The sequence below is a fragment of the Gadus macrocephalus genome, chromosome 12 (genome assembly GCF_031168955.1).
Source record: "Gadus macrocephalus chromosome 12, ASM3116895v1".
NCBI lineage: Eukaryota > Metazoa > Chordata > Actinopteri > Gadiformes > Gadidae > Gadus > Gadus macrocephalus.
The window spans coordinates 10571286-10587749 of NC_082393.1; the positions used below are offsets into that span (position 1 = coordinate 10571286).

Genomic DNA, 16464 nt, shown 5'->3' on the forward strand with positions numbered 1-16464 from the left:
TTCTGAAATTTACCCAAAGCCTTTCTCACGACCGAACAGACACACATACTTGCATGGCCACTACGTCCTTCTCTCTTTCTTGCTATCACTCACACACTTGTATAATGATTAAGAAGCAGACCACTCTCACACACACACACACACACACAAACACACAGACAGGTGGATGGAATGTTGTTGTCGCTGAGACAATCCCTAAAAAACAATTTCCCCCCTCGCTTCTTTACCTCCCTCCCTCCTTCCTTTCACTCCCCCTCCTCATCTCATCTCACTTCTTCCCCTCTCTGCCCCCCCCCCCCCCCCCCCCGAACACACAGACACACACACCACGCCTGCCAACACCACCACCCTCTCTCCCTCCCTCTCAGAATGTATAAATATCTGTGAGCTTCTAGAAAGAAGTTCAGAGTTACAGACCTGTTCATAGAGAAGATAGAGAGAGAGACACGCCTCCAAATAACAGCAGGGCAAGAAGAGGAAGAACAACAATTCACTGAGGTATTCAGCGGCTGTGTTAGGAGAATACATCCATGAGTGGGGCAGGAGAGAGTGCAACCAGAACAGGCAGAGCTCTACCACCACACCAATATCAAGAGAAGGAAGACAAGAGACAAGAAAAGGAGCAGTCTTCCATACCTTCATCCTGCCGTAAATCGAGCCCCCACCTTTCGGCTGGGAAGGATCTTTCTTCCCCACCAGACCAGAATGCTCATGCTCCTGTCTATGTGCGTGTGCACGCTGCTCCTGGGCAGCCAGGCACAGGACCGGGCCTCCATGTGGAGGGGCAATGACCGCAGTGGCCTGTGCCAGTACTCCTTCACAGTGGCCAGCCCCGGCGAGGCCAGCTGTCCCCAGGGGGCCAGCGGTCCTGAGCTGGAGGGGCTGAAGACCAGACTGGGCCTGCTAGAAGCGCTGGTGTCCCGGCTGGCCGCGGGGGACGCAGGGTCGGGGTCAACGAGCTCCGGATCTGAGCCGGGGCTCCGGGACGTCCTGGACCAGGCGGTGGGCGAGAGGAACCTGCTACGGGGTGAGAAGCAGCTCCTGGAAGGGGAGCTTGAGGCTTTGCAACGGCGAATGGAGGACATGAGGAAGGAGATGGAGAATCTGGGGAACAGACCCTGTCCTCCGCAGAGGACCCCGCAAACCCTCAACCCAGCCCTGCAGGACAGCAGTCTGGACAGACCCTCTGGAGGTAAGAGATCCTCTTCTCAGATGCCACAAAACAATATTTGAATAACATCAGATTTATGGAGACATGGATAATATTGATGCTATAATAATGGATGAAGAGTTTGAATAGCTTTATTTTAACATTCAATACATTTCTCTTTTGTACTAATGATAATTTGGAGGGTTACTCTGTAAGAGGCAAAGCCTGAGGATATGGTAACAATCTGAAGGCTGGGATCTAAGCCCACTTATCAGGGCAAAAGCCCAGGTAAAGGCAGTGAGTCATCTTTGTTTGCTGTCAATGAGTGGGTTTAAAGACTTCTCTGGGGATGTAACACAAGGATAAGGCTGAAGCGGGAAGTAGGAATTTCATCCCAAGCAAACGTGCTCCTTGTATGGAATGCACACGGATGCACAGAATGCCAGAGTTGCAAGCGCACAGAATTTCATGTGTTTATAAACTTTATATGTGTGTGTGTGCACGCGCGCGCGCGCGTGTGTGTGTGTGTGTGTGTGTGTGTGTGTGTGTGTGAGCGGGGAAGATCTTCGAATCGATGGAGCTATAGGCTCTGATGTGACTATAATTCACAGAAGTGAGAAAGGTTAATGCCTCGACCTACAATTGTATCTGTATGCTTTCATGTGTGCTGGTGTGTTTGTGTATCTGGAAAACATAGTATATGTGTGGCCTCATGTCTTAGTACCTGAAATAGAATGTGTGTGTGTATTTGTGCGTGTGTGTTTGTATGCTTGTGGGTGTGGGTGTTTCTGTGTGTGTGTGTGTGTGTGTGTGTGTGTGTGTGTGTGTGTGTGTGTGTGTGTGTGTGTGTGTGTGTGTGTGTGTGTATATATATGTATATGTGTGCATGTGTTAGTGGGTGTGTGTGTGTGTGTGTCTGTGTGTGTGTGTGTGTGTCTGTGTGTGTGTGTGTGTTTAAGTGTGTGTGCGTGGTGGTTCTGTGTTAGTGTGTTCGCCATCCACATATGCCTGCAGAGGTCCCTGGTTCATATTTCAGTACCTTGCTTCCTGCCTGTTTAAGGGGGTGAGTGTGGCCCAGCCAGGACTCAGTATTTATGAAGCTGCAGGACCAAAGCTTTATGACTGGTGATCCCCTGCACCCCTCCCATCCCCCCAACAAGTTTGGTATATGGAGAGCGCCAGGAATGAATGTGAGGGGAGAAGGGGGCGGCGGGAAGCTGAAATGTGATGCAGGGTTGGGTGGACCAGGCGACACTCCAGCCCTAACCTCTAGGCTCTGTTGACGCCAACGGGCCACAGAGAAAGACCCCGATCTGGGGGAGGGGAAGGGGGACGGACAACACAATTCAGGGGTGCTAGGACAGATACACAGGGCTACAAAGAGCCTTACCCTTGTTCACACTACATGCGTCCGTCGATGGATGACCGAGGGCGTGTCTGACGTGTAGGGGACTAGTCTCTGTAGACGGATACTGCAGCCAATCAAATCGCTTCCCGTTAAAACGGCGATGTGTGGATATAAATACAAAAGATGACACAAACAACATGTGGCTAAAAAACAATCCTGTCATTTTACGTTTCTTTAAAAAAATAAATAACGGCCGGATTTTTCCTGCTTCTTCCTGTTTGTTATTGCAAAATGGATCCAGGAAACGCGTGTATTTGCATAACCGCGATCTGATGACTTGTGAGATCAAGAAAAGTAAGGAAATCTACTCTTTTTTTTCTCTGTGTTGGCGTGTACACTTATAATGTGTCATTATCATATGAGTTGTAATCTTGTGTGATTAAATAATTATAATGAATTTGGATCAGTTTTATATCTAATGTGGTGTGTATTGTAGCTAGCTAACTACAGCTTGTTACCTAGCTAGCTGCTAGTGTTTTGTTTAGTTTTTTTGCAAAATGGGGAAAATGTCATCACCAGTAAATCAGAACTTGTGATCAAATAGTCTCAGACAAGTTGATGAAGTTTCAGTGTCTTCATATCATGAAGTTATCCCTCACAAAGAACAGATATGTTGGTACATACCAATAACTCATATTTGAAACCTTATTTTACAAAATTCCAAAAGATCTGGAGAGAGTGAGAGAACAACTCATAGATAATAATAAAATTGGACTGGGCTACAGCGGGAAACATGGTAAGATAAGCTTTAATTCATTTATTTTATTTTGGGGGTTATAAAATAGAAAAGTGACATGCCATGCGTAATACAACTTTTGATTGAAGTAGGAAATATTTTATGGTAGAAAAAAAATAGTCTAGCTTTTTTGAGCAACCTAACAGTATATAATTGTTTATTTTCAGGATGAAGTACCTCTCACAGCTCCTTGTGCTTCACCTAAACCAATCAAATTAGACGAGTGCATCCTATGTCAGAAGAAGAAGCAATCTGACTGAGTACCTCTCTAGTGGTGAAATTGGCAGGGGTGTTATTGTTTCGCTTGCCAAACAAACTAAGATATGTGATACTCGAACTGCTAGGGTTCTTCAACTGACAGTGCAGGAGCAAGAGATCATAAAATACCACACCAAATCCTGCTACAGAACTTTTCAAGGGGATATGGCTAAGGCTGATCACACAACCCAGCCATTAGAACAGTCTGAGCCATCTCAGCAGAGACCTATTAATGATCCAACTGAGCGTCGAAGCGGAAGATTTAAGACCAGTGTAACTACAAATGTATGTATCTTTTGTGGTTCAGATTGCAAAACAGTTAAACAAAAGAAAATACACAAATTGTTCAGAATCTGTGAAAAACCGATGGCCCAGAAATTACTAAACGCGGCCATGTTGTTCAAGGACCAAGTGTACACCCAAACAGTGGTAATGTGCGAGGTAGATGATGTTTTTGAGGCTGATATCCAATATCATGACCCTTGCCGTAAAGAGTATTTTAATAAGTATAATGCCAAAATTGAGGACATCCTGAAAAATCTTGAAAAGGAGGATTCAATAACAGCTGAGGACAACTCATTGAAGGCTAGATTTTTGGCTCTTGGGCTTGATTTGAGCAAAACATCATACAGTCTGACTTCCATCAGAGACAGACTCAATGAAGGTTCAACTCAAGTAGTGTCAAACCGAGCTGCAAAGCAGCTAATCATTGAGCTGTATGGAGACAATGTCTGCTTTACATACCCAGGTAACAAACGAGCATCTCAGATGGTACTTTCCACCAACAGTTCTCCAGAGGTCTTGGTAGAGTCCCTGAGAGTTTCACCTGTCAGACAGGTGGCAACTGAGCTGGCGCAGGAGTTGAAGGAATACAGCTTTGGACTACAGAAGAGCTTCTGTGAACCACAAGACCTCCAACTGTCAAATGACATTTTCATTAAGAACCGACCACAAAGATGGCAGGAGTTTTTCTCCTATATGTTTAAGGGGAAAACAACTTACCACCTGAAGACTGATGTAGTCTTTCAAATTCTGCATAACATCCTTACCGAGGGCAAGGAACCAACACCTTTTCATGTTATGGTGGCTCAAGGAGTGCACAGTCTGACACAGGGATGGGCAACTGGCGGCCCGCGGGCAGCATGCGTGCGGCCCGCGGGCAGCATGCGTGCGGCCCGCGTCCTCACTCAGTCAGGCCCGACTGAGTAATTTAAAAAAAATAAATAAAAAAAAATAAAAAAAAGAATAATAATTGATCGAGTTACAGAAAACTCGGTCAAGAAAGATGAGAAGAATTCATAGAATTCGAAGGCAAACCCATGCGTCTAGTTTGCTTAGAAGCGATATCAGTCATTAAAGATATCCACTTAAGTCGCCACTACAACTACTACAACTGCTTGTTGGGTTTGAGTTCATTGAGTTGTTGCACTTAATGTTGGGCCACTGTTTTTCAGTTTTTTGACTTCATTGAATGATGATGTATGTGAGCCCTTTGCACTGATAAAAATACTGACCATTCATGTGGCTGTTTGAGCATGGAAAACATGAAATGAATGTATGTTGGTTCAATTAACATACCGTACATAGGTTATGATTCTGGATGATTTTTTAGGTAGTGGCCATCCCCAAAATGCACCAGAATACAGGAAATCATATCTACCAAATTCAAAATTGTGTAGCTTCTCTCAGCTCACGTTTAGTTGAAGTGTGCAGTCATGTGGCCCTCCGATGGTTATGATGAAAAATGTGGCCCTCTTTATCATGAAAGTTGCCCATCCCTGGTCTGACACGATCAAAAGAGCTGGTGACTGCTCTTAACCATCACGGAATATGTGTCAGTTACAACACGGTCAAGAGGATTGATGTTGACCTCGCTGAACGTATCATCACTACAGCAGGTAACAACAGAGTACCTCTCCCTGCTGTCCTAGAAGCAACAAGCCCATTAAATGGGGCAATGGATAACTTTGACCACAATGAAAGCACCCTGGCAGGAACAGGCTCCACACATGATACCATCCTTGTTATCTTCCAAAATGTTCCAATCAGTGTAGAGAAACCATCAGCGGAAAGTGAGATCTCTGCAAGGTCCGTTGATACTCAGAGCCGGACCACAGTAAAGCTTAGGTCTAAAGTCCTTTGCCAAAAGATTATCAGGATGGGGCCAGTAAAAGAGCGCGGGGAGATACACCTTGACTATAAGGTATCAGAGCCTACTCCAAACACAAAGAGCTCCACCATTGAAGCATCAGAAGTCTTAGATATGTCGAGAGACCCCTCTTCCACAACAACTGACGGCTATGCTAAAGCAACCGAGTCCACCAAGTCAATAAATTCAGACTATTTTTTGTGGATGGCCAATCGCTTCTCCAAAAAAGTTACACATGTCAGTGACAGTGTCCCAGGATTTACAGCTCTGAGAAGCGCAACTGTGAATGCCAACTTTCATCCTACCACCAAAATTCTTACCCCCATCCTTCCTTATCCCGCAACAACATTTGATGCAATCTTCACCACAATGATTAACTTTCAGGATGTGCTTAAACAGAAGGGAGATGCCTATGGTGGTTTGTGGGCCGACGAAGGTGTGTACCGTATTGCCAAGGAAATCCAACTTATGAAACCAGGCCAGTTTAATAATATATTCCTTGGTCTAGGTGGGTTTCATATGGAGAAAATTGTGTTGGCCTGTCTTGGTACATACCTGGAACCCTCTGGAATTTTTGATGTTCTAGTTGAAACAGAGTGCTACGGTACTGATGTCATTAAGACCGTGATCTCTGGTTCTCACTATGCTAGGGCCCGCACTGCCCATTCAATGATACACGAGGTCCTCACATCCATGATCTTGGAAGCATTCCTCTCCAAATACCCTGACAGAAAAACAGAGATAGAGGCACTGCAGGTCAACTGGAAGTCCCAAGAGCCTTCAAATGAAGAGTGGAACACCAAAAAGGAGCTTTCTAACATCATCAATGCAGCCTTTCAAGTCTACCTTAAGGAACAGGCATTGCAGTCCCAGTCCTTTAATTACTGGAGCACATATGTTTCTGACTTGTTCCCAATATTGAGGGATCTGACCAACTCTCTGCGCTCTGGAGACTGGATTCTCTACCTCAGTGCAATAGAGAGGGCAACTTCACTGTTCTTCTTTTTTGGGAGAACAAACTATTGTCGATGGACACCATTATTCCTGCAAGACTGCTATCAACTGAAGGAGAAGTTCCCACTCCTCTATGACTCATACATACATGGTGGATTTGTTGTGAACACCACCAAGAAAGGTAGTGGAGTGCCATTTAACCAGGCACTAGAGCAGTGTTACAACCGGCCTGCCAAAGTGAGTGGAGGGATAATTGGGGTCACCAGGAAGAAGGAAGCAGTAGCTCTTTGGGGAATCATCAAGCATAAAAAGGACCAGTATGTTGATCTCCTTGAGATGAGGGATGATGTTGGAGGAGAACTCTCGCTTCATCATGACTTCAACCCGAGCACTACAACTAAAGTAGTTAAGATGGTGCAAGACATAGAGGAATATCTCCTCAATGTATGCAGTCCTTTAAGAGACCAGGGCATGCTTAAGAATGTTCTCACTGGAGAAATTGTGACCAAGGTAAATGTCGACAAGTTGTTGTGCTGCATCACAGAGGGCAGTGCTACTTGTGCTAAATTTACAGATGATCGACTCAGAAATAAGTCGATATCGATACACTCGACTATTAGTAAACTCAAGTTTACTTTGCCAAAGACCACCTTGAACTTGGCTTCCAAAGCAGACATCAAAGATGAGACAATCAAAGCTCTCATGTTTATTGAGTATGGGTGTCACCGGGGATTCACAGTTGAGGAGCTACTCCAGCATGAGATCACCAACTCTGCATTCTTCTTGGTTGACAAAGACGGTTACTTGAGGAAGAGTGCCAAATCACAACTTGGGACTGAGCTGTTGAAGTTGTGTCCACAAATAGATATAAAAGGTCCAGTTACCCCCCCGCAAACACACGCCATCATTATCGACTTCATGGCATTGGTGAGAAAGGTCTCCTTAAAGAAACTTGATCCACCCATCAAGACATTCCACGACTTTGCTAATGCTTTGACATTTATGGTCACCAAAGCTGGAGGCGACTGTGATGAGATCCATGTAGTTTTCGACACTTACCGAGAGGACAGCATCAAACATGGAGAGAGGGAGAGAAGAGGAAAATCAAAAAACATGGTTGTCCTTGATGTGGTATCACCAAACCAAAATGTTCCAGTGGTATTAGAGAACTTTTGGTCATCTTCCATTAGCAAAACTGCTTTTCAGGCATTCTAAGTTGAGTGGCTGACCACCAATTACAAAGGCACCAAACCACTATACCTTGGTATATCACCACAGGCATGGATTGTGTCAGCAGCGAGTGCTACTCCATTCCCTCGGCTCAACTGCACACCGCACAGGATCTACATCACTGACACTGTCATCGGGTGACACAGATGTCTTTGTGTGCCTATTATACCACATAACAGTCAATTGGAGAAGTCTTGGCCTCCAAGAGCTCTGGCTTATCCGTAACTCAGGAGTGAAAAGATCAATATTACCACTTCATGATATCTGCAAAGCACTGGGAGACGAGCTCACACAGTGCCTCCCAGCACTACATGCGCTGACTGGGTGTGATACAACTAGCAAAATTTAAACTAAACTTGCAGCTCTGAACACTGTCCGCAAACCAGACAACTCTTCTCTGATTCTCAATTTCAACTGTCCACAGCTAACAGAGAGTGCAATACAAATGGCTGAAAGATTCTTGGTCAAATGTCTCAAACCATCAACAGACATGGAGACATTTGACGACCTGCGCATTGCTGCGTTCGATAGTAATGTCCTCAAGATGGACTTTGAGAGAACTGCTTGCACCTCAACTAATGCAGGAAAACATATACAAAGAGCCTATTATCAACAGCAGCTTTGGGTCCAAGCACCATTTACAGACGCCACCTCAATCTTAAATGCAGATGCTTATGGTTTTATAAGAAAGGGCAGTTTATTAGTCCCTGAGATTGTAATCTCAAAACCTGAAGGGTTGCCAGATCCCTGCTCATGTGCCAAATGTGCACACAAGAATGGATGTCCCTGTCGGGTAGCTGGTATCCGTTGCTGCAAGTACTGCAAATGCAAGGGAGGCAATAGTTGTAAAAATCCTATCACTGAATGAGCTCTCATCATCATCGCCTTACCTGGATTCCATCAGTACCTGGACTTGACGTGTTACCTTGCAACACAGGGAATTAACCTGCTGCTTTGTAGTTTTCACTTTAAGTTAACGTTCTTATGATATTAGCAAGGTTGGATATAAAATGTCTGTATATCAATAAAATGCTTGTTTTCTTTCTTTGAAAAAAGTCCTGTGTTTGCATACAATTGTATTTATAACCCCACCCCCACCCCCACCCCCACCCCAAACACACACACAGCATCCACCCTGGAGACACAATTAGAACTATCAACCCAGAATTCTTACACTGTAAACATTGTGATCACCTAAGAAAATCTGTAGCTTCAAGAGTTTATATGTACGCATATTTAATGAGAGATTGCCTAATTTGCATATTTTATTTATTTTTGAGACAAAGTGTAATACAAAAAGTATTTCTATTAAGTTGAAGATTAATCTGGTAGAAATTGATTAGGATATCTATAAAGGAAAAAAAAAGTCCCATTCACCTGTATTGTGATAAAAGTGTCACCTATAGTGGTCATTTTCAGGACTTTCGTCCCGGATAGAGATTTTGGCACACATCACACATTGTTCAGTGGGGTAATATTAGTCTATAACATTTGAGATATTCTCCGCTAAATGAAGCGCATACAAATCTTCCCCAGGACCTAGACTAAATGGACGGGCGGACCCACAAGGCATTTCGCGAGCGCCCCATGCAAACTGTGATCCGTCGACGGACGGAGGTAGTGTGAACAAGCCCTTAGAGAGCAGGTTTAATCTCTGGCATTTCAGTGTGTTTGCAGTTTTGCAGGGAGCAAATATTGTTCCGATAGTCTCCGAGCTCCACCACATTCTTTCTCTGCCACAACGTTGTTCTCTTCAGGTTCGGACCCTCATCGCCCTCTGCTGTTGGCCCTTGAAAAGTTATGAAAACAAGTTAGGAAAATGCTCTCATAATTTCAAGACTCCAGACCCTAGATCATTCTCTTTATTAAATTGACATTCCTTCATCGATTAAATTCCTCCAAGATTATCAGTCAAAGGGTCAAAGTGCCAAAGTGTTAAGGAAAGCAAAGGCGCTTTCCTTAACACTATTTCTGAATTCAGCTGCCCAATAAACAATGCATACGTTAAGAGCAGTGCAACGACTTTAAGGGTCTCAAAGATCTTAAAAGATCCATAAGAGGTGAATGCTGAATCAAACTGCAGAGGCCTTTCACTGAACCCAAAGGAACATATTGAGCGCAACGTGGAGATGCCTAGGAGGCCTGGAGCTGGCTCTAGCTAAACTCCTCTCAGCTCTTGCTCACCAGGGGTTGATCAGGCCAGTGTGAGCCTCAAACTGTAGCCTTCTGAGTGGAACAGCGTATGGTTGTGTTTTGGTACCCTGTATGTTCTTGGCGTTTGGCCATTGCTGCCTCTTCCACCAATGGAAGAGCCCCCACCCCCCCCCCCCCCCTCAGACACACAGGTGAAAACACAGACAGGAAGAGATTGTGTGAATTCCTGAAGATCAATGTCTGGGCCTTGTGGGAATGGAGAGGGAGTTCAAAGCAAATCAGGCAAGACTGCAGCCTCTGTATTGACCTGTTGTCCACACTTCAGGCCAGGTTCCAGGAAACACTTTTCATGTTATCTTCCTCCATTCCTCCACTATGTCAATTATTTATTCTTAAATGTCATCGCCATTTAAACAATTACCTTTCATCATTACAAGACCAGCCCACTCTGTACCCCTTTATAGCTCAGGATTGACAAGCACTTAGTGCATCTGGGCTGTCAATGTTCAAGCTCATTCTGTGTCATTTAAACACAGTGCCCAAAGGTGCAAACAGTGAGATGTACACACTTTTTTTTGCCAGCATTAGCACTGATGTTTCATTAGCACGCACATAAACACACGCATGTGTGAAAACACACACACACACACACACACACACACACACACACACACACACACACACACACACACACACACACACACACACACACACACACACACACGCACAATGCCTTTACTCGTGCCTGTTTAATTCTCGTGTTCACTGACATGAACAAACACATTACATGTGTTTGTTCATGTCACGGAACCATCCACTGTTACATTTGCCTTTTTGGGGGTTTTATCAAAAAAGACATGTTTAACATATTAGCATTCTGTAAACAATAGCTCAGTTCTAGCTTCAAGAAGGTTTAATGTGGGTCTCTCTCAAGAGAGAGAGAGAGATAAATAGAGCGAGGGAAAAATGAGAGAGGTAAGATGGGGAGGCACGTTTTTGGGGGAGCTTCTCCAGTTAGTCGGGAGTGATTGATGGCTGACAGTATGCAGCCAGAGGACCCACAGAGACCTTCTGGTTTGTAAGAATCACTGTTTACTGTCTTGTAATGGGCCGTGTGTGTGTGTGTGTGTGTGTGTGTGTGTGTGTGTGTGTGTGTGTGTGTGTGTGTGTGTGTGTGTGTGTGTGTGTGTGTGTGTGTGTGTGTGTGTGTGTGTGTGTGTGCGCGTATGTGATGCTATTATTGTGAGTGAGTGAGTGAGTGAGTGAGTGTATGTGTTGTGCAAGGCCATCTAGCGCCGGTCTGGCTCCTTGGCAGCTGGGAATCTGTTCATGGGTGTTTGATTCCTGCTGTCACTGGCCTCATACCTTTCCTGTCCTGCCCGAAAACAGACCCATAGTCCTCACCATAGCCAGTTCATAAGAAAACATCATCTTAAAATATAAAAAAAATTGAATTATATTTATTGTTGCTGAATAAACGGTGTGCATCTTTGTATGTTTGCGTGTGTCTACAGGTTCCAGTGCCATGTCTCCCCTGATGGGCAGGCCAAACAGTCAGGGAAACACTGGCGGTTTAAGGGGTGAGAAACCGATCGGACAGCAGTGTGGTTCATGTTATGTTCATCCATCCATAATCATCCATCGGCTCTAATATCTCCATCCTAATATCTGTGCTCCAGACCCCGCTTGGGAGTTTTCAGGTCCAGGGTTTCAAGAGATGAAGGCTGAAGTGACAGAGTTTCCAGTTCCTGACCGCCCGGATGACACCTCAGGTCTCTCCCTCTCTCGCTCTCAGTCTCTCATTATCTCCCTCTCTCTCAGTCTCTGTCGCTTTCATTATCTATCGCACGCACGCACGCACGCACGCACGCACGCACGCACGCACGCACGCACGCACGCACGCACGCACGCACGCACGCACGCACGCACGCACGCACGCACGCACGCACGCACGCACGCACGCACATGTTCCCTCGATCGATACATCAGCATCTTTATAGTCTGAGGTGAAAATACACGTGCGGATGGGAAGCATGTGCACTACATTGCATCCTCTTGGACAAGGGCCCAGCCACAAAGAGCTGTAACTCAGTAATGTGTGTATTTATAATATCTAAGTCTAAACCCAGAGGCAGGGCCTGACGCACGGGGCCTCGCGGGGGTATTTTAGGAAGAGATAATTATATGTGTGGTGGAGGTCTTGTGCTTTCTTCCAGCAAGAGGCTTCATGCCCAGGGTGAGCAGTATCCCAGCTGCTGGTGCTGCTGCTACTGCTCAGTCCCTGGTGACTCAGCTAAAGTTTTATTTGGTTAACAGAGATGTGAGACCATTTCATGGCTCCAACCTTCCTCTTGTAGTCGAATCACCACCAACATAAGCATTTGATTCTCCTTCCTCAACAATGATGATTACCTGTACTTTTGGTTCCTGTATACCAGGAACCCAAATCCTCCACTACGTCTCGTGATGGCTGCTACATTTCTTCTTTGTTCCTCAGCTTACTAAGAACTATAAGCATTAAAAATGTGCAGCAGCAAAAGAGTTTTAAATAGAGAACAATGTCTTCTTTGCTGTGTTCCTTCTCCTGATTCCACCTTCTGTCCTCCCTAGGCTGTGGCCACCTGCTCGCGGTGGGCGAGCCAGTCATCCACAGGAAGGCTGACACCATCGCAGGTAAATACGGTGTGTGGATGCAGGACCCAGAAGCTGTGTCCACCTACGGGCCCAACATGGTGTGGAGGATCGACACAGTGGGCTCTGACGTGCGACAGCTTTTTGGATATGAGGACATGGAGCAACTCTCAAAGGGCTTCCCCTCCAAGGTGAGCAGGTTGCACACAACCCAGCTTAGGTGTAAGTGTGTACAAGGTGTCCTTGATGCAATGATATAGACGATAGTGCTTTCATACTTTGTTCTGTGCAAAGTAGGCCTTAGTCATTTGCCAACAAATAGGGATGGAAAAAACCCTACCTCAGGTCTTGCATTGGTCTATGACAACACCTACTGCCAAATCTACAGGCCATTGAGTCAGGGGACTATTCCATACTATTCCTGCATAGATTATTTAATTTGACCCGAAATGTGCTTTTTTGGCAGTGGGTTTATGCATGTCGTGTCCTCCTATAAACTGCCGTCCGTCCCTCAAGGTGATGTTGCTGCCGGAGGCTGTGGAGAGCACCGGCGCGACCCTGTACCGCGGCTCCCTGTACTACCAGCGCCGCCGCAGCCGCACAATCCTCCGCTACGACCTGTCCTCCGAGAGCATCGCTGCCCGCCGCGACCTGCCCCACGCCGGCTTCCACGGCCAGTTCCCCTATTCGTGGGGAGGCTACACGGACATTGACCTGGCCGCGGACGAGAGCGGGCTGTGGGCCGTCTACTCCACCAGCAAAGCCAAGGGCGCCATCGTGATCTCCAAGCTGGACCCTGACACCCTGGAGGTGAGGAGGAGCTGGGAGACGAACATCCGGAAGAACTCGGTTGCCAACTCCTTCATGATCTGCGGCAAGCTTTACACCGTGGCCAGCTACACCTCACCCAACACCACCGTCAACCATGTGTACGACACAGAGACCAGCCAGTCCAAGGCCGTGGTCATACCCTTCAGGAACAAGTTCCGCTACACCAGCATGATCGACTACAACCCCGCCCAGAAGAAGCTCTTAGCCTGGGACAACTTCCATATGATCTCGTACGACACTAGATTGGGCCGGCAATAGTAGCCCATCAGGACAGGGATGGCTCAATTTTGACACATGCCCCCCATTACAAGTGCCTTTCTCATACACAGACACATACAAACACAAACATCCTGCTTGCTTCAAAGACTCGTAAGCACATAACCATGTGATGGGATTGTTAGACACATCATCCATAACCATGCATAGTTCAGCTTAACCAACCACCAGAGTGAGAAACAGTGTTCAGGATCAGATAGAGTAATTTAATCTTTTTTTTTTTTGTACGGTTTTTAGGTTTCTGGAAGGTTTTGTTGTGGCATGGCCCACACAAACACGTTGATAGAGGAATTATTTTTGTACAGTCTTTATGCCAGGTGTATGTCTTTGATTTATTTATGCAGTATTTTATGATGGAAATGTCCATGTTTGGCTCATGGAACGTTGTAATGACTAGTTTAATTTGTTTGGTGCAATGCGCCCTACGGTGTTAAACTGGCAACGGTTTGCCCTCTCTAGAATGCATCATCCTTTTGCGTATGCCTAATGCACTGTAGTCACCACTAGGTAACATTCACATTAAAGTTGTTAATAAAATAAAATGGTTGAGTTTTTCTTTCATCTTCATTGTATGATACCTGGTATTCTCGGATCCAACAGTCTGTTATAGCAGAACTCGTGGAGACGGCACGGAGCCTCGGACGGAATGCTCTGTGGCGATTTGAAACATTCAGTACACAGCAGGACTAATTTATATTTGTTTACAGATCCCCGGCTCCAGCAACATGGGTCGAAACAAATCAGCAAAATAAATTGAACTCCCACGTTAGCCCAGATTAGAGCTCTTCTTCCAGATCCGAGTATAGGTTTTAGGCCCAATCCCATTTCTAGCCCTTACCCCTTCCCCTTGCCCCTCAATACAGAGGGGTAAAACGTTCCCCTAAGAAATGGGACGCCCCTCTATTACGTGGCTTCATCGTCGCTGACTGCGGACAGCTGACTGCTACGTCAACAGAGGCCACGAGTAGGCATGTTTCAGATCAAGCATACGTTGCGTTGCCTCACATAACATAATGAATTAGTGGATAAAAACGTCAGAAATGCTGGCGTTAACTTCCCTATGTGATGTGACGCGTCACATGGCTTTAAAAACTTGCAGGATCTCCATTGTAACTCCGTCCGTCTGCTTTTCTGTGCATATGCTCTTTCAAATAAATGCAGACATAAGACACTCCCCTCAACATATCAAAACATTGCCATAGGATAGGATAGGATAGGATTTTATTTGTTGTCATTGCACATGTTACAGAGCAACGAAATTATCAGTTACATTCCGTCCAAGAAACATAAAGGACATTGTGGGGAGACAGGACGGAGAGACTGTCAGGCGCTCGTTTGACAAGAAACATGCTGCCCTCTTTGGAAAAGAAGGATCGATGGAACCCATATTCGGATCAAGCCACCACAACTACATCGATTAGACTATCTAAATTACAAGAATTTCTATTCAATTAACATGCAGGCCATATGCGATGCAAAGGGGACATTTTTGGACATTTTTGTGGGCTACCCAGGGTCTGTCCATGACACAAGGGTAATGAAAAACAGTTATTTTTATTTGACTGCCAGGTATCCACCGCCGGGTTACATGCTATTAGGTGATGGTGGGTACCCCTGCCTCCAGACGCCCGTATGTCTGTTGACTCCCTATAAAGAGCCGGTGATTGGGCGGGTGCAGCAGCGCTTTAATTACCGCCAATCCATGGCGCGTTCTGTGATAGAGCGGGCCTTCGGGATGATGAAGACAAGGTGGAGGTCAACCTTGGGTGTAGGGCTCCACCATCTCCTAAAGAAACAATGCAAGTCAGTTGTTAGAAGTCATTTTCTTTAGAAATTTTCAGCTAATATCTCATGAAACATGTTTGAATAGCAGTTAGTGAAATTCATGAAACCACATCACCCTCACCATGAGGATAACCATGGGGTCTTGAATAGATGACACAAGGACTGGTGGGTCAATTGCTGGCCGGGCACCAAGAACCTCGTGCATCAAGTCATAATACTGCCACGTCGCCAGTCACCTCCCCACTTTCAGTCCCCGACCCGAGTTTTGGGAGTCCTCAAATCCTGAAAAAACAAACACACAGACACAGACACACACACAGCAAATACTCAATTACAACAAAAACAATGGTCTCGTTTGGTTGATACATTCATTAGGCAATTGGTAATTGTTTATTTCAAACTAGACACATACCTTATACTTCTTTTTAAGGTTCTCCCACTTCTTAGAAGCCTGTTGCCTGGTCACTTTCCCCTCCACCCCCATTTCTTCCAGAAAAAGCCTACATCACAGCCAACGTACAGTATAACGACACAGACATTCAGTGGGCTATTGAGCTCAACACAGAAATACCAAAGTAGAAAACAGACGCAAGAATGAAAAGATTGAACAACCTAAGACTCACTCCCACTGTTTTCTGGCGATCATTTTCGATTTTAGGAACTCATTGTCCCTGGTCGCCCTGAAATTAATGAGCCGTCTGGTCTCCTGTGGTGTCCCTGAGGTAAAAGTGGAAAGGAAATCTTCTGTTTGACAGGCGAGTGACGTAGCCTAGGTGGCAGCTTTACCGATATCAAAGTAGTGCGCCGGTATAATCAACCAAGTAAAAATCTTCAATTGTGCGAGTAGATAACTGGTGGTTGTGGCTGAAGCCTGCCCCATGCATGTTTCCTATCAAGCATCT

At 45.6% G+C, this 16464-nt stretch overlaps 1 protein-coding gene and 1 long non-coding RNA gene across 3 annotated transcripts; one reads left to right on the plus strand and one right to left on the minus strand.

Annotated features, from left to right (window-relative positions):
- The first annotated feature begins 336 nt into the window (after positions 1-336).
- Positions 337-14338, plus strand: myoc (myocilin). The gene is made up of 5 exons (XM_060068033.1): positions 337-1192; positions 11554-11619; positions 11719-11811; positions 12650-12861; positions 13187-14338. Exons 1-5 carry the CDS (start codon positions 706-708, stop codon positions 13757-13759), a joined length of 1431 nt encoding a protein of 476 aa, XP_059924016.1. The 5' UTR covers positions 337-705; the 3' UTR covers positions 13760-14338.
- A 745-nt stretch (positions 14339-15083) lies between these two features.
- LOC132469906 (uncharacterized) lies at positions 15084-16363 on the minus strand. Of its 2 annotated transcripts, none has more exons than XR_009528507.1 (3): positions 16186-16363; positions 15684-16062; positions 15084-15563 (listed from the first exon to the last, which is right to left on the minus strand). It is a non-coding gene; the product is annotated as an uncharacterized LOC132469906 (long non-coding RNA). The 2 variants fall into 2 exon arrangements; XR_009528506.1 differs by having other exon boundaries at positions 15084-15505; positions 15975-16062; positions 16186-16362.
- Positions 16364-16464: the final 101 nt, after the last annotated feature.

What these genes read in the sequence shown, in the direction of transcription:
- myoc (XM_060068033.1), top strand. Translation starts at nt 706, where the DNA reads ATGCTCATGCTCCTGTCTATGTGCGTGTGCACGCTGCTCCTGGGCAGC. An exon ending in TCTGGACAGACCCTCTGGAG is followed by an intron (nt 1,193 to 11,553) that starts GTAAGAGATCCT and finishes GTGTGTCTACAG; the next exon opens with GTTCCAGTGCCATGTCTCCC. An exon ending in AAACACTGGCGGTTTAAGGG is followed by an intron (nt 11,620 to 11,718) that starts GTGAGAAACCGA and finishes TCTGTGCTCCAG; the next exon opens with ACCCCGCTTGGGAGTTTTCA.